Source organism: Mustelus asterias, chromosome 17, assembly GCF_964213995.1.
Source record: "Mustelus asterias chromosome 17, sMusAst1.hap1.1, whole genome shotgun sequence".
NCBI lineage: Eukaryota > Metazoa > Chordata > Chondrichthyes > Carcharhiniformes > Triakidae > Mustelus > Mustelus asterias.
In genome coordinates, this window is record NC_135817.1 from 90,192,140 (window position 1) to 90,211,763 (window position 19,624).

The window sequence follows — 19,624 nt, forward strand, 5'->3', positions numbered from 1 at the left end:
CCATCAGCCTCACTGTCCCAACACCATCAGCCTCACTGTCCCAACACCATCAGCCTCACTGTCCCAACACCCACACCAACCTCACTGTCCCAACACCCCCATCAGCCTCACTGTCCCAACACCCCCATCAGCCTCACTGTCCCAACACCCACACCAACCTCACTGTCCCAACACCATCAGCCTCACTGTCCCAACACCATCAGCCTCACTGTCCCAACACCCCCATCAACCTCACTGTCCCAACACCCCCATCAGCCTCACTGTCCCAACACCCCCACCAACCTCACTGTCCCAACACCCCCACCAACCTCACTGTCCCAACACCCCCACCAACCTCACTGTCCCAACACTCCCATCAGCCTCACTGTCCCAACACCCACACCAACCTCACTGTCCCAACACCATCAGCCTCACTGTCCCAACACCCACACCAACCTCACTGTCCCAACACCCCCATCAGCCTCACTGTCCCAACACCCCCATCAGCCTCACTGTCCCAACACCCACACCAACCTCACTGTCCCAACACCATCAGCCTCACTGTCCCAACACCCACACCAACCTCACTGTCCCAACACCATCAGCCTCACTGTCTCAACACCCCCATCAGCCTCACTGTCCCAACACCCCCATCAGCCTCACTGTCCCAACACCCCCATCAGCCTCACTGTCCCAACACCCCCATCAGCCTCACTGTCCCAACACCCCCATCAGCCTCACTGTCCCAACACCCCCATCAGCCTCACTGTCCCAACACCCCCATCAGCCTCACTGTCCCAACACCCCCATCAGCCTCACTGTCCCAACACCCCCATCAGCCTCACTGTCCCAATGTAGTCCTCGATTTCTTCACAGTCCAAATATACACTGATCTGTCAAAGACAGAGCTTGCACAGCCCCCAGGATAATACATCCCAAAGTTTCACAACCCTTTGGGAAAGCAACCAGTCCCGATCGATCAGGAATGATGTTAAACTCTGCCCATTGCTGCAATCTCCAGCCACACCTCTCGCCAGCCTCTCTCTTCCAATCAGATCACCTCGTATTGTTTTAAACTCGGGAAAATCTTGGCCAATCCAGGCAGAGAGGTTTGATGTGGATTACAGCAGCACCGACTCTGGACCTATCAAAGCTTCCGACACTAACACAACGTGCCGTGAAGCTCGAAACACTGAAGCTGATTGGTTAAAATGGGACACAGTTGAGTGGATAGTTGTGCCCCTGAAACACCATACCTTCATACATCAGCTTCGTGGTACAGTAGCCATCGCACTCCACTAACGCTTCATCCTTATCCACCTCACCCAGCTCAGACAGTCGCACAATCGAGACTTCCAGGTTGCACAGAGTTCCTGTTTTACACATCTCTGCTCCAAGCGGAGGAAAAATCTCAGCTTTAACATTATACAGTGTCTGAGAAGAGAAAATATGGGACAGAGTTACTGCACTGTACAGTGTCTGGGGACAGAGTTACTGCACTGTACAGTGTCCGGGGACAGAGTTACCGCACTGTACAGTGTCCGGGGACAGAGTTACTGCACTGTACAGTGCCCGGGGACAGAGTTACTGCACTGTACAGTGTCCGGGGACAGAGTTACTGCACTGTACAGTGTCCGGGGACAGAGTTACTGCACTGTACAGCGTCCGGGGACAGAGTTACTGCACTGTACAGTGTCCGGGGACAGGGTCACCGCACTGTACAGTGTCCGGGGACAGAGTTACTGCACTGTACAGTGCCCGGGGACAGAGTTACTGCACTGTACAGTGTCCGGGGACAGAGTTACTGCACTGTACAGTGTCCGGGGACAGAGTTACTGCACTGTACAGTGTCCGGGGACAGAGTTACTGCACTGCACAGTGTCCGGGGACAGAGTTACTGCACTGTACAGTGTCCGGGGACAGAGTTACTGCACTGTACAGTGTCCGGGGACAGAGTTACTGCACTGCACAGTGTCCGGGGACAGAGTTACTGCACTGTACAGTGTCCGGGGACAGAGTTACTGCACTGTACAGTGCCCGGGGACAGAGTTACTGCACTGTACAGTGTCCGGGGACAGAGTTACCGCACTGTACAGTGTCCGGGGACAGAGTTACTGCACTGTACAGTGTCCGGGGACAGAGTTACTGCACTGTACAGTGTCCGGGGACAGAGTTACTGCACTGTACAGTGTCCGGGGACAGAGTTACTGCACTGTACAGTGTCCGGGGACAGAGTTACTGCACTGTACAGTGTCCGGGGACAGAGTTACTGCACTGTACAGTGTCCGGGGACAGAGTTACTGCACTGTACAGTGTCCGGGGACAGGGTCACCGCACTGTACAGTGTCCGGGGACAGAGTTACTGCACTGTACAGTGTCCGGGGACAGAGTTACTGCACTGTACAGTGTCCGGGGACAGAGTTACTGCACTGTACAGTGTCCGGGGACAGAGTTACTGCACTGTACAGTGTCCGGGGACAGGGTCACCGCACTGTACAGTGTCCGGGGACAGAGTTACCGCACTGTACAGCGTCCGGGGACAGAGTTACTGCACTGTACAGCGTCCGGGGACAGAGTTCCTGCACTGTACAGCGTCCGGGGACAGAGTTCCTGCACTGTACAGTGTCCGGGGACAGATTTACTGCACTGTACAGCGTCCGGGGACAGAGTTCCTGCACTGTACAGTGTCCGGGGACAGAGTTCCTGCACTGTACAGCGTCCGGGGACAGAGTTCCTGCACTGTACAGTGTCCGGGGACAGAGTTCCTGCACTGTACAGTGTCCGGGGACAGAGTTCCTGCACTGCACAGTGTCCGGGGACAGAGTTCCTGCACTGTACAGTGTCCGGGGACAGAGTTCCTGCACTGTACAGTGTCCGGGGACAGAGTTACTGCACTGTACAGTGTCCGGGGACAGATTTACTGCACTGTACAGTGTCCGGGGACAGAGTTACTGCACTGTACAGTGTCCGGGGACAGAGTTCCTGCACTGTACAGTGTCCGGGGACAGAGTTACTGCACTGTACAGTGTCCGGGGACAGAGTTCCTGCACTGTACAGTGTCCGGGGACAGAGTTACTGCACTGTACAGTGTCCGGGGACAGAGTTACTGCACTGTACAGTGTCCGGGGACAGAGTTACTGCACTGTACAGCGTCCGGGGACAGAGTTACTGCACTGTACAGTGCCCGGGGACAGAGTTCCTGCACTGTACAGTGCCCGGGGACAGAGTTACTGCACTGCACAGTGCCCGGGGACAGGGTCGCCGCACTGTACAGTGCCCGGGGACAGGGTCACCGCACTGTACAGTGCCCGGGGACAGGGTCACCGCACTGTACAGCACCCGGGGACAGGGTCACCGCACTGTACAGCGCCCGGGGACAGGGTCACCGCACTGTACAGCACCCGGGGACAGGGTTGCCGCACTGTACAGTGCCCGGGGACAGGGTCACCGCACTGTACAGTGCCCGGGGACAGGGTCGCCGCACTGTACAGTGCCCGGGGACAGGGTCACCGCACTGTAAAGCGCCCGGGGACAGGGTCACCGCACTGTACAGCGCCCGGGGACAGGGTCACCGCACTGTACAGCGCCCGGGGACAGGGTCGCCGCACTGTACAGTGCCCGGGGACAGGGTCACCGCACTGTACAGTGCCCGGGGACAGGGTCACCGCACTGTACAGCGCCCGGGGACAGGGTCGCCGCACTGTACAGCGCCCGGGGACAGGGTCACCGCACTGTACAGTGCCCGGGGACAGGGTCACCGCACTGTACAGCGCCCGGGGACAGGGTCACCGCACTGTACAGTGTCCGTGGACAGGGTGACTGCACAGGAAAGGGTCCGGGAGCAGCAGGTTCCTTACATATGTTATACGTTGCTAACAAAGAGTGAGTCAGTGTAATTGAAGAAAACATAACAATGGGAAAATCGGAGAAATTGTGAAGGACACAGAAACTGGGCATTTCCAGTAAAGGTGCGAGGGAACGGTCACGCTGATCTTAAAGACACACAGACTCTGAACTTGGAGTTAATTGCTTACTGTTGGTTGCTAAGGACCCTGGATTCCAGAATTGCTTCAACTTACACAGAAATTGTCCAGTTTGAACTCGTAGGTGAATGGTTTCATCAATCCAAGCTCTTGGCCTGGGAGTGGAGTGAATACCACACTGAATCGGCAGTGTAGAGCAACCCCTGGCTCCTGGCTCCAATTGAACTCCCACAGGAAGAAGGTGGCTTGCTTGCTGTACATGTGCTGAGGCAGTAAAACAGATCAGAGAGAGATCAACAGGTAGACAATGCCAATCTTAATCTCTCGTACCTCCAGCCCATCAGTACTGCATTAATACAGGTTAATAGGACTGAATGCAGATAAACCCTCAGAGCAAGAACATTGAGGTAGTGAGGAGGACGAGACATCCGAGGCACTGACTCGTTAGAGTTTCAAATATTAACAGGAACAAGAGTAGGCCACATAATCCTCAACTCTGCTCCAACATTCAGGGTGGCAAAGGCTGAATCTCTACGTTAACTCCACTTTTCATAGAAATCATCATAGAAACCCTACAGTGCAGAAGGAGGCCATTCGGCCCATCGAGTCTGCACCGACCACAATCCCACCCAGGCTCTACCCCCACACATTTACCCGCTAATCCCTCTAACCTACGCATCTCAGGACTCTAAGGGGCAATTTTTAACCTGGCCAACCAACCTAACCTGCACATCTTTGGACTGTGGGAGGAAACAGGAGCACCCGGAGGAAACCCACGCAGACACGAGGAGAATGTGCAAACTCCACACAGACAGTGACCCGAGCCGGGAATCGAACCCGGGACCCTGGAGCTGTGAAGCAGCAGTGCTAACCACTGTGCTACCGTGCCGCCCAGTTTATGTCCTGTTCCTATATCCTTCCATTCCCCCAATCTAAAAATCTATCAATCTCTATCTCGAATATATTCAATTTGATTTGATTTACTATTGTCACATGTATTGGTACAGTGAAAAGTATTGATTCTTGCACAGTATACAAAGCATACCGTACATAGAGTACATAGGGGAACAGGAAAGGAGAGGGTGCTGAAAGCAGTGTTACAGTCACAGCATTGTTAGAGAGGTGTAAGAGTTGGAGTAGAGTTTTAAAAGCTTAGAACGAGAGTAAACGATAGAATTAGAGGGTATCTGGGGACAGCTCGCAAACCATCACCAATGCTCTGGCGCCATCTTGGAACTCACCCACTGGGGTAGAGAATTCCACAGAATCACAACCCTCGGAATGAAAAAATCTCTCCTCACTTCAACTTTACAGTGAAATTGTAACCTTTCACCTGTATTCCAGAGTTTGTAACGAATGGAAAAAGCCTGTCAGCGTCAACCTTCTCAAGATCTCAAAATGATTGGCCCATTCTCCCCAATGGGAATTATGATTGGCCCATTCTCCCCAATGGGAATTATGATTGGCCCATTCTCCCCAATGGGAATTATGATTGGCCCATTCTCCCCAATGGGAATTATGATTGGCCCATTTGCCCCAACGGGAATTATGATTGGCCCATTCGCCCCAACGGGAATTATGATTGGCCCATTCGCCCCAATGGGAATTATGATTGGCCCATTTGCCCCAACGGGAATTATGATTGGCCCATTCGCCCCAACGGGAATTATGATTGGCCCATTTGCCCCAACGGGAATTATGATTGGCCCATTCGCCCCAATGGGAATTATGATTGGCCCATTGATAAGTCTGTCAAACATCTGGAAAATGAAATCTTTTGCATCTCGTCAAGAATTGGATAATCCGATGACCCAGGCAGGCTCAACGGGCCAAATGACCTCCTTCTGCACTGTAGAGCCTCTTTGAGATGCTGCTGTAGCGGTGACGTCACAGGGCTAATCCAAAGACCCAGGTGTCAGAAAGCAGAGGTAGTTTTAAGTAATATATGAATAAAAGCAAATTATTGCGGATGCTGAAATCTGAAAGCAAAAGAGAAAACGCAGGAAAATCTCACCAGGTCTGGCAGCATCTGGAAGGAGAGAAAAGAGCTGACGTTTCGAGTCCAGATGACCCTTTGTCAAAGCTTTTCTCTCCTTACGGATGCTGCCAGACCTGGTGGGATTTTCTAGCATTTTCTCTTTTGCTTTAAGTAATCTATGTTTGTATTGTTGGATATTAGAAATAAGGTACACCCATATCCCTGTGCCTATCAATACTTTTAAGGGTTCTGCCATTTACTATCTATTTCCCATCTGTATTAGACCTTCCAAAATGCATTACCTCGTATTTATCCAGATTAAACTCCATCTGCCATCTCTCAGCCCAAGTCTCCAACTGATCTATATCCTGCTGTATCCTCTGATGGTCCTCGTCACTATCCGCAAATCCACCAACCTTTGTGTCGTCCGCAAACTTACTAATCAATCCAGTTACATTTTCCTCCAAATCATTTATATATATTACAAACAGCAAAGGTCCCAGCACTGATCCCTGAGCAACGCCACTAGTCACAGCCCTCCATTCAGAAACACACCCTTCCACTGCTACCATCTGTCTTCTCTGATCGAGCTAGTTCTGTATCCATCTTGCCAGCTCACCTCTGATCCCATGTGACTTCATCTTCTGTACCAGCCTGTCATGAGGGACCTTGTCAAAGGCCTTACTGAAGTCCATGGAGACAACATCCACTGTCCTACCCTCATCAATCATCTTCGTCACTTCCTCGAAAAACTCAATCAAGTTAGTGAGACACGACCTCCCCTTCACAAAACCACGTTGCCTCTCGCTAATACGTCCACTTATTTCCAAGTGGGAGTAAATTCTGTCTCGAAGAAACATCTCCAATAATTTCCCTACCACTGATGTAAGGCTCACCGGCCTGTAATTACCTGGATTATTCTTGCTACCCTTCTTAAACAAAGGAACAACATTGGCTATTCTCCAATCCTCTGGGACCTTCCCCGTAGCCAAGGTCTACTCAAGTTCCAAATAAGATTTCTAGGGTCAAGAACAATCAAATTCCAGAGCATTGCATACAACCAAAGAGGAAAGGATGTCCTCCTGATCGACTTTCTTATTGACTGTGTTTAATGATTAATGATGCACCGTACTGTCGCTGGAGTATTATTGATCCTGTGTATAACTCTGTAGTAATTTGTTGTCATGACCACCGTAGTAAAAGGGGAGGGATGATATATATTTAAAAGGGTTGTTTTAAGTGCTGATCACATTTGGTGGTCATGTCATTAGGGTGTTGTACAGGCTGCTGTTTTATTTTCAGTTCTCTGTATAGGGAGAAACTCCTGGAATAAACCCTGTTGTCGTTAGTTTGAATCTACGTAGGCAAACCACATTCCTTTCTTGTTTAATACCCACAACTCCTAACATAGTTAAAACATTACAATCAGTAACCAGGACACAGATTGAGGATTATCACTGGTTAGAACATAGAACATAGAAAAAATACAGCACAAACAGGCCCTTCGGCCCACAAGTTGCGCTGGGCATGTCCCTACCTACCAAGGCTTATATATAGGCTTACCTATAACCCTCAATCCTATTAAGTCCCATGTACTCATCCACAAGTCTCTTAAAAGACCCTATCGAGTTTGTCTCCACCACCACTGACGGCAGCCGATTCCACGCACCCACCACCCTCTTTGTGAAAAACTTACCCCTGACATCTCCTCTGTACCTACTCCCCAGCACCTTAAACCTGTGTCCTCTCAAAGCAGCCATTTCAGCCCTGGGAAAAAGCCTCCAAGAATCCACCCGATCTGTACCTCTCAACATTTTGTACACCTCTATCAGGTCACCTCTCATCCTTCGTATCTCCAAGGAGAAAAGACCGAGCTCCCTCAACCTATCCTCATAAGGCATGCCAACCAATCCAGGCAACATCCTTGTAAATCTCCTCTGCACCCTTTCAATCATTTCCACATCCCTCCTGTAATGAGGCGACCAGAACTGAGCACAGTACTCCAAGTGGGGTCTGACGAGGGTCTTATAAAGCTGCATCATTATCTCCCGACTCCTAAACTCAATCCCTCGATTGATGAAGGCCAGCACACCATATGCCTTCTTAACCACCTCCTCTACCTGTGAGGTCAATTTAAGAGTCCTATGGACCCGGACCCCAAGGTCCTTCTGATCCTCTACACTGCTAAGAGTCTTACCGTTGATATTATACTCCTTCATCCCATTTGACCTGCCGAAATGGACCACGACACATTTATCCGGGTTGAAGTCCATCTGCCACTTCTCCGCCCAGTCTTGCATCCTATCTATGTCACGCTGCAGCTTCTGACATCCCTCCAAACTATCCACAACACCACCAACCTTCGTGTCATGGGCAAACTTACCAACCCATACCTCATCCAGGTCATTTATGAAAATGACAAACAGCAAGGGTCCCAGAACAGATCCCTGGGACACTCCACTGGTGACCGACCTCCATTCAGAAAAAGACCCGTCTACAACCACTCTCTGCCTTCTGCAGGCAAGCCAGTTCTGAATCCACAAGGCAACAGCCCCTTGGATCCCATGCCCTCTCACTTTTCGAGAAGTCTTGCATGGGGGACCTTATCGAGCGCCTTGCTGAAGTCCATGAAAACCACATCTACCGCTTTTTCTTCGTCAATGTGTTTAGTCATATTTTCAAAGAAGTCCACCAGGCTCGTAAGGCACGATTTGCCTTTGACAAAGCCGTGCTGACTACTTTTGAGCATACTAAACTTCTCTAAATGTTCATAAATCCTGTCCCTCAGGATCTTCTCCATCAACTTACCAACCACTGAGGTTAGACTCACCGGTCGGTAATTTCCTGGGCTATCCCTATTCCCTTTCTTGAATATAGGAACCACATCCGCAATCCTCCGGAACCTCTCCATCGACGACGCAAAGACCATCGCCAGAGGCTCTGCAATCTCTTCCCTCGCCTCCCACAGTAACCTGGGGTACATCCCATCCGGACCCGGCGACTTATCTATCTTGATGCTATTCAAAATTTCCAACACATCCTCTTTCTTAATGTCCACATACTCAATCTTTTCAGTCCGCCTCAATCCTGTAGTACAACGGTATTCCACCGTGAATACCGAGGTAAAATATTCATTAAGCACCTCTGCTATTTCTTCCGGTTCTGTACAGACTTTCTCATCTTCACATTTTATAGGTCCTATTCCTTCACATCTCATCCTTTTACTCTTCACATATTTATAGAATGCCTTAGGGTTCTCCTTAATCTTACCTGCCAAGGCCTTCTCGTGACCCCTTCTGGCTCTCCTAATTTCTTTCTTAAGTCCCTTCCTACAAGCCGTATACTCATCTAGATCCCTATCATCGCCAAGCTCTCTGAACCTTTTGTACGCTTTCCTTTTCTTTTTGACTAGGTTCAGCACAGCTTTTGTGCACCACGGTTCCCATATCCTACCAACACCTCCCTGTCTCATTGGAACGTTGTCATGCAGAACTCCAGACAAACATTCCTTGAAAATCTGCCACCTTACTTCGGTACTTTTCCTCGAGAATACCTCCTTCCAATTTACGCCTCTAATCTCCTGCCTGATGGCTTCATATTTCCCCTTACTCCAGATAAACACTTTCCTAGCTTGCCTGATCCTATCTCTTTCCAATGCTAGCGTAAAGGAGATAGAGTTATGATCACTATCCCCAAGATGCTCCCCCACTGAGAGATCCGACACCTGTCCAGGCTCATTAGCCAGTACCAGATCGAGTACAGCCTCTCCTCTTGTAGGCTTATCCACATGCTGTGTCAGGAAACCCTCCTGAACACACCTAACAAACTCCTCCCCATCCAAACCCCTTACCCTAGGGATATTCCAATCGATGTTTGGGAAATTAAAGTCTCCCAGCACGACAACCCTATTATTCCTACATCTCTCCAGGATCTGTTTCCCTATCTGCTCCTCAACATCCCTGTTACTATTGGGCGGCCTGTAGAAAACACCCAGCAAAGTTATCGACCCCTTCCCACTCCGAACTTGCACCCACAGAGACTTAGTTAATCAATAACTAGGGATAGATTGGGGATTTGCACTAGTTAGTGAATCAGTAACCAGGGATGCAGATTGAGGATTCTCATTGGTTCGTGATTCAGTAACAAAGGACATAAATTGAGAATTATCACCAGTTACCCTAATCAGTAACCAGGAGCCCGCATTGAGGATGCTTACTGCTTAATTGATCAGTAACCAAGGATAAATATTGAGGATTATGACTGGTTAATTAATCAGTAACTAAGGGCCTAGATTGACAATTATCACTGAATCGTTGAGCCATAACTGGGGGGCCAGGGGTTGAGGGTGAGGGGTTAAAGAGGACACAGTCCATAGCAAGCTTACCTGATGTTTGAGGGAATTCATTGATATGAAACCCAGCTCTGAGCAATCGGGAACTTCCACCAACTGAGGATCAAACAACTGGAAAGCAAGGTGTGACAGGTTGTGGACACACACCTGCAGATACTTCCTACACGGCACAGGAGAAGTAGAGACACTCAGTAATCAGTGCAGATCCAGGGGAAGTGATCATCAAACATCCAGCATAACCAGTCATACAAAGCAGAGAATACCAAAACTGTCACACTAACAGAGAGGGGGTGAGGGGGTGTGTGCGAGAGAGAGAGAGAAAGGCAGCACAGTGAAGGTTCACGAGATTGGCCCCTGGGATGTGAGGAGAGGCAGAATAAATTGGGTTTAAATTCTCTGGAGTTTAGAAGAATGAGAGGTGATCACATTGAAACCTATAAGATTCGGAGTGGGTTTGACAGGGTGCTCACAGAGAGATTGTTTCCGGGGGTTGGAGAATCTAAAACACGGGGCCACAGTCTCAGGGTAAGGGGCTGATCATTTAGGACTGAGATAAGGAGAGATTTCTTCACTCAGAGGGTTGTGAATCTTTGGGATTCTCTGTCCCAGAGGGTTGAGGGCACGCCATCATTGAGTACATTTAAGGCTGGGGCAGATGGATGTTTGGTGTCTCAGGGAATTATGGGATATGGGGACAGGCAGGAAAGTGGAGCTGAAGGCCAAGATCAGCCATGACCATGTTGAATAATAGAGCAGGCTCGATGGGCCGAATGGTCTACTCCCATCCCTTGGTCTTCTTTTCAGAGGGAGACACACAAACATGGAGAGAAGGGAGAGGGAGAGAAAGAAAGAGATAGGCACGTTCGCAATTCCACTCCATTCCCTCTCCCCACGCCCAGTCCCTCTCCCATTCTCCACAATTACTAAGAGTTGGCAATGCAGAAGGACAGTCCAGTTTATACCTGGGACCTGATGACAGGAGCAGGTGTTTTGCAGTGAATGGTATGTTGAAGGTCAAGGAGATGAGTGTGGAATAAATGGACCAGGGGCAGTCGATGGAAATCTGCATCAAAATACAAACACAAAATAGTGATTAACACAATGTGATCAGGGAGACTGAGCCCAACACAGCACAATGATACACTCGTCATCTGACGAAGGAGCAGCGCACCGAAAGCTAATGGCATTTGCTACCAAATAAACCTGTTGGACTTTAACCTGGTGGTGTTAAAACTCTTACTGTATTTACCCCAGTCCAACGCCGGCATCTCTACTCCCCCCGACACAGCACACCAATACACTCTGTATACTCTCCCCGACACAGCACACCGATACACTCTGTATACTCCCCCCGAAACAGCACACCGATACACTCTGTATACTCCCCCCGACACAGCACACCGATACACTCTGTATACTCCCCCCGACACAGCACACCGATACACTCGGTATACTCCCCCCGACACAGCACACCGATACACTCTGTATACTGCCCCCGACACAGCACACTGATACACTCTGTATACTCCCCCAGACACAGCACACCGATACACTCTGTATACTCCCCCTGACACAGCACACCGATACACTCGGTATACTCTCCCCGACACAGCACACCGATACACTCTGTATACTCCCCCTGACACAGCACACCGATACACTCTGTATACTCCCCCCGACACAGCACACCGATACACTCTGTATACTCCCCCCGACACAGCACACCGATACACTCTGTATACTCCCCCCGACACAGCACACCGATACACTCGGTATACTCCCCCCGACACAGCACACCGATACACTCTGTATACTCCCCCCGACACAGCACACCGATACACTCGGTATACTCCCCCCGACACAGCACACCGATACACTCTGTATACTGCCCCCGACACAGCACACCGATACACTCTGTATACTCCCCCCGACACAGCACACCGATACACTCTGTATACTCCCCCCGACACAGCACACTGATACACTCTGTATACTCCCCCAGACACAGCACACCGATACACTCTGTATACTACCCCCGACACAGCACACCGATACACTCTGTATACTCCCCCCGACACAGCACACCGATACACTCTGTATACTGCCCCCGACACAGCACACCGATACACTCTGTATACTCCCCCCGACACAGCACACCGATACACTCTGTATACTCCCCCCGACACAGCACACTGATACACTCTGTATACTCCCCCCGACACAGCACACAGATACACTCTGTATACTGCCCCCGACACAGCACACCGATACACTCGGTATACTCCCCCCGACACAGCACACCGATACACTCTGTATACTCCCCCCGACACAGCACACTGATACACTCTGTATACTCCCCCCGACACAGCACACCGATACACTCTGTATACTCCCCCCGACACAGCACACCGATACACTCTGTATACTCCCCCCGACACAGCACACCGATACACTCTGTATACTGCCCCCGACACAGCACACCGATACACTCTGTATACTCCCCCCGACACAGCACACCGATACACTCTGTATACTCCCCCCGACACAGCACACTGATACACTCTGTATACTCCCCCCGACACAGCACACCGATACACTCTGTATACTCCCCCCGACACAGCACACCGATACACTCTGTATACTCCCCCCGACACAGCACACCGATACACTCTGTATACTCCCCCCGACACAGCACACTGATACACTCTGTATACTCCCCCCGACACAGCACACCGATACACTCTGTATACTCCCCCCGACACAGCACACTGATACACTCTGTATACTCCCCCCGACACAGCACACCGATACACTCGGTATACTCCCCCCGACACAGCACACCGATACACTCGGTATACTCCCCCCGACACAGCACACCGATACACTCTGTATACTGCCCCCGACACAGCACACTGATACACTCTGTATACTCCCCCAGACACAGCACACTGATACACTCTGTATACTCCCCCCGACACAGCACACCGATACACTCTGTATACTCCCCCTGACACAGCACACCGATACACTCTGTATACTCCCCCTGACACAGCACACTGATACACTCTGTATACTCCCCCCGACACAGCACACCGATACACTCTGTATACTCCCCCAGACACAGCACACTGATACACTCTGTATACTCCCCCCGACACAGCACACCGATACACTCTGTATACTCCCCCTGACACAGCACACCGATACACTCTGTATACTCCCCCCGACACAGCACACTGATACACTCTGTATACTCCCCCCGACACAGCACACCGATACACTCGGTATACTCCCCCCGACACAGCACACCGATACACTCTGTATACTCCCCCTGACACAGCACACCGATACACTCGGTATACTCTCCCCGACACAGCACACCGATACACTCTGTATACTCCCCCCGACACAGCACACTGATACACTCTGTATACTGCCCCCGACACAGCACACCGATACACTCTGTATACTCCCCCCGACACAGCACACCGATACACTCTGTATACTCCCCCCGACACAGCACACCGATACACTCTGTATACTCCCCCCGACACAGCACACCGATACACTCTGTATACTCCCCCCGACACAGCACACCGATACACTCTGTATACTCCCCCTGACACAGCACACCGATACACTCGGTATACTGCCCCCGACACAGCACACCGATACACTCTGTATACTCCCCCTGACACAGCACACCGATACACTCTGTATACTCCCCCTGACACAGCACACCGATACACTCTGTATACTCCCCCCGACACAGCACACCGATACACTCTGTATACTCCCCCTGACACAGCACACCGATACACTCTGTATACTCCCCCTGACACAGCACACCGATACACTCGGTATACTCCCCCTGACACAGCACACCGATACACTCTGTATACTCCCCGACACAGCACACCGATACACTCTGTATACTCCCCCCGACACAGCACACCGATACACTCTGTATACTCCCCCTGACACAGCACACCGATACACTCTGTATACTCCCCCTGACACAGCACACCGATACACTCTGTATACTCCCCCCGACACAGCACACCGATACACTCTGTATACTCCCCCCGACACAGCACACCGATACACTCTGTATACTCCCCCCGACACAGCACACCGATACACTCTGTATACTCCCCCCGACACAGCACACCGATACACTCTGTATACTGCCCCCGACACAGCACACCGATACACTCTGTATACTCCCCCCGACACAGCACACTGATACACTCTGTATACTCCCCCCGACACAGCACACCGATACACTCTGTATACTCCCCCCGACACAGCACACCGATACACTCTGTATACTCCCCCTGACACAGCACACCGATACACTCTGTATACTCCCCCTGACACAGCACACCGATACACTCTGTATACTCCCCCCGACACAGCACACCGATACACTCTGTATACTCCCCCTGACACAGCACACCGATACACTCTGTATACTCCCCCTGACACAGCACACCGATACACTCTGTATACTCCCCCTGACACAGCACACCGATACACTCTGTATACTCCCCGACACAGCACACCGATACACTCTGTATACTCCCCCCGACACAGCACACCGATACACTCTGTATACTCCCCCTGACACAGCACACCGATACACTCTGTATACTCCCCCTGACACAGCACACCGATACACTCTGTATACTCCCCCCGACACAGCACACCGATACACTCTGTATACTCCCCCCGACACAGCACACCGATACACTCTGTATACTCCCCCCGACACAGCACACCGATACACTCTGTATACTCCCCCCGACACAGCACACCGATACACTCTGTATACTGCCCCCGACACAGCACACCGATACACTCTGTATACTCCCCCCGACACAGCACACTGATACACTCTGTATACTCCCCCCGACACAGCACACCGATACACTCTGTATACTCCCCCCGACACAGCACACCGATACACTCTGTATACTCCCCCTGACACAGCACACCGATACACTCTGTATACTCCCCCCGACACAGCACACCGATACACTCGGTATACTGCCCCCGACACAGCACACCGATACACTCGGTATACTCCCCCCGACACAGCACACTGATACACTCTGTATACTCCCCCTGACACAGCACACCGATACACTCTGTATACTCCCCCCGACACAGCACACCGATACACTCGGTATACTGCCCCCGACACAGCACACCGATACACTCTGTATACTCCCCCCGACACAGCACACCGATACACTCTGTATACTGCCCCCGACACAGCACACCGATACACTCTGTATACTCCCCCCGACACAGCACACCGATACACTCTGTATACTCCCCCCGACACAGCACACTGATACACTCTGTATACTCCCCCCGACACAGCACACTGATACACTCTGTATACTCCCCCCGACACAGCACACCGATACACTCTGTATACTCCCCCCGACACAGCACACCGATACACTCTGTATACTGCCCCCGACACAGCACACCGATACACTCTGTATACTCCCCCCGACACAGCACACTGATACACTCTGTATACTCCCCCCGACACAGCACACCGATACACTCTGTATACTCCCCCAGACACAGCACACCGATACACTCGGTATACTGCCCCCGACACAGCACACCGATACACTCTGTATACTCCCCCCGACACAGCACACCGATACACTCGGTATACTCCCCCAGACACAGCACACCGATACACTCTGTATACTCCCCCCGACACAGCACACCGATACACTCGGTATACTCCCCCCGACACAGCACACTGATACACTCTGTATACTCCCCCCGACACAGCACACCGATACACTCTGTATACTCCCCCTGACACAGCACACCGATACACTCTGTATACTCCCCCCGACACAGCACACTGATACACTCTGTATACTCCCCCCGACACAGCACACCGATACACTCTGTATACTCCCCCCGACACAGCACACCGATACACTCTGTATACTCCCCCCGACACAGCACACTGATACACTCGGTATACTCCCCCAGACACAGCACACCGATACACTCTGTATACTCCCCCCGACACAGCACACCGATACACTCTGTATACTCCCCCTGACACAGCACACCGATACACTCTGTATACTCCCCCAGACACAGCACACCGATACACTCGGTATACTGCCCCCGACACAGCACACCGATACACTCTGTATACTCCCCCCGACACAGCACACTGATACACTCGGTATACTCCCCCAGACACAGCACACCGATACACTCTGTATACTCCCCCCGACACAGCACACCGATACACTCTGTATACTCCCCCCGACACAGCACACCGATACACTCTGTATACTCCCCCCGACACAGCACACCGATACACTCTGTATACTCCCCCCGACACAGCACACCGATACACTCTGTATACTCCCCCTGACACAGCACACCGATACACTCTGTATACTCCCCCCGACACAGCACACCGATACACTCTGTATACTCCCCCCGACACAGCACACCGATACACTCTGTATACTCCCCCCGACACAGCACACCGATACACTCTGTATACTGCCCCCGACACAGCACACCGATACACTCTGTATACTCCCCCCGACACAGCACACCGATACACTCTGTATACTCCCCCCGACACAGCACACCGATACACTCTGTATACTCCCCCCGACACAGCACACCGATACACTCTGTATACTCCCCCCGACACAGCACACCGATACACTCTGTATACTCCCCCTGACACAGCACACCGATACACTCTGTATACTCCCCCTGACACAGCACACCGATACACTCTGTATACTGCCCCCGACACAGCACACCGATACACTCGGTATACTCCCCCAGACACAGCACACCGATACACTCTGTATACTCCCCCCGACACAGCACACCGATACACTCTGTATACTCCCCCCGACACAGCACACCGATACACTCTGTATACTCCCCCCGACACAGCACACCGATACACTCTGTATACTCCCCCCGACACAGCACACTGATACACTCTGTATACTCCCCCCGACACAGCACACCGATACACTCTGTATACTCCCCCCGACACAGCACACCGATACACTCTGTATACTCCCCCCGACACAGCACACTGATACACTCTGTATACTCTCCCCGACACAGCACACCGATACACTCTGTATACTCCCCCCGACACAGCACACCGATACACTCTGTATACTCCCCCTGACACAGCACACCGATACACTCGGTATACTCTCCCCGACACAGCACACCGATACACTCTGTATACTCCCCCTGACACAGCACACCGATACACTCGGTATACTCCCCCCGACACAGCACACCGATACACTCTGTATACTCCCCCAGACACAGCACACCGATACACTCGGTATACTCCCCCCGAAACAGCACACCGATACACTCTGTATACTCCCCCCGACACAGCACACCGATACACTCTGTATACTCCCCCCGACACAGCACACCGATACACTCGGTATACTCCCCCCGACACAGCACACCGATACACTCGGTATACTCCCCCCGAAACAGCACACCGATACACTCGGTATACTCCCCCCGACACAGCACACCGATACACTCTGTATACTACCCCCGACACAGCACACCGATACACTCGGTATACTCCCCCCGACACAGCACACCGATACACTCTGTATACTCCCCCCGACACAGCACACCGATACACTCTGTATACTCCCCCCGACACAGCACACCGATACACTCTGTATACTCCCCCCGACACAGCACACCGATACACTCTGTATACTCCCCCCGACACAGCACACCGATACACTCGGTATACTCCCCCCGACACAGCACACCGATACACTCTGTATACTCCCCCCGACACAGCACACCGATACACTCTGTATACTCCCCCCGACACAGCACACCGATACACTCGGTATACTCCCCCCGACACAGCACACCGATACACTCTGTATACTCTCCCCGACACAGCACACTGATACACTCTGTATACTCCCCCCGACACAGCACACCGATACACTCGGTATACTCTCCCCGACACAGCACACTGATACACTCTGTATACTCTCCCCGACACAGCACACCGATACACTCTGTATACTCTCCCCGACACAGCACACTGATACACTCTGTATACTCCCCCCGACACAGCACACCGATACACTCGGTATACTCCCCCCGACACAGCACACTGATACACTCGGTATACTGCCCCCGACATGGTATACTCCTGACACAGACCCCGACATAGCACACCAATACACTTGGTATACTCCCTCGACACAGCCCCCTCCCCCCCACCCTTCTCAATAAGGCAGTGCTCTGACTGTACCTTCTGTTCGATGGAGGTCATGCAGGGTATGTCCAGTTTAGTTTTCTCATGAGCTTTGCGATTTGTCTTGAAGTCGGTGCTTGGTCTCTCAGAGTCTGGAGGTGTTGGCAGTGTGGATGGCAAGTGGCAGATCACAGGAAGTTGAAACTCGATCTGATGATAAGCTGGCGTCAGTGGTAAGGTAATGCTGGTGAGTTTTCCAGATGACTGAATGGTTAAGGGAGCCTCGGAGACTGTGTCTATTTCAAAAGAATACATTAGTTGGATGAAAACATAATGCTTAAGATCTTCATGAGAAGCTGGCGTGCTGAAGGCATGGAAACCTGCTCCCTCCCTGCTCAATACAACCTTCAGATTGTTAACACAGTCAAATATCCTTTATCCAGACATCCCAAACTCAACCAATGGAAGGCTGTGACCCAAACCAACACGAAGCTGCCAGCCTACACTTTGCTTCTACTTTAGCCCATGGCGAGCACAAGCTCAGGCTATCGTAATCTAACTGGTGCTACTCTACATACATCCAAAAACTCCAAAATATCTGAATACCAAAATACAATCAGCCACAGGAGTTTTAGATAAAGAATATGCAACCTATACCACATTCTTCTATTCACAGCATCAATACAGCACGGAGTTAGATACAGAGTAAGGCTCCCTCTATACTGTCCCCATCAAACACTCCCAGGACAGGTACAACACGAGGTTAGATACAGAGTAAAGCTCCCTCTACACTGTCCCTATCAAACACTCCCAGGACAGGTACAGCATGGGGTTAGATACAGAGTAAAGCTCCCTCTACACTGTCCCCATCAAACACTCCCAGGACAGGTACAGCACGAGGTTAGATATAGAATAAAGCTCCCTCTACACTGTCCCCATCAAACACTCCCAGGACAGGTACAGAACGAGGTTAGATATAGAATAAAGCTCCCTCTACACTGTCCCCATCAAACACCCCCAGGACAGGTACAGCATGGGGTAAGATACAG

The 19,624-nt window shown here is 51.4% G+C and overlaps 1 protein-coding gene across 3 annotated transcripts in view; it reads right to left on the reverse strand.

Moving 5' to 3' along the window:
* The window catches only part of trappc10 (trafficking protein particle complex subunit 10), a 103,462-nt gene that overhangs the window by 11,439 nt on the left and 72,399 nt on the right, over positions 1-19,624 (reverse strand). For all 3 annotated transcript variants that reach the window (XM_078233072.1, XM_078233074.1, XM_078233073.1), the window contains exons 17-21: positions 18,633-18,871; positions 11,254-11,354; positions 10,325-10,451; positions 4,059-4,226; positions 1,236-1,413 (exon numbers count right to left, since the gene is read on the reverse strand). In XM_078233072.1, coding sequence (XP_078089198.1) covers positions 1,236-1,413; positions 4,059-4,226; positions 10,325-10,451; positions 11,254-11,354; positions 18,633-18,871 — 813 coding nt within the window. The remainder of the gene's footprint in view (positions 1-1,235; positions 1,414-4,058; positions 4,227-10,324; positions 10,452-11,253; positions 11,355-18,632; positions 18,872-19,624) is intronic.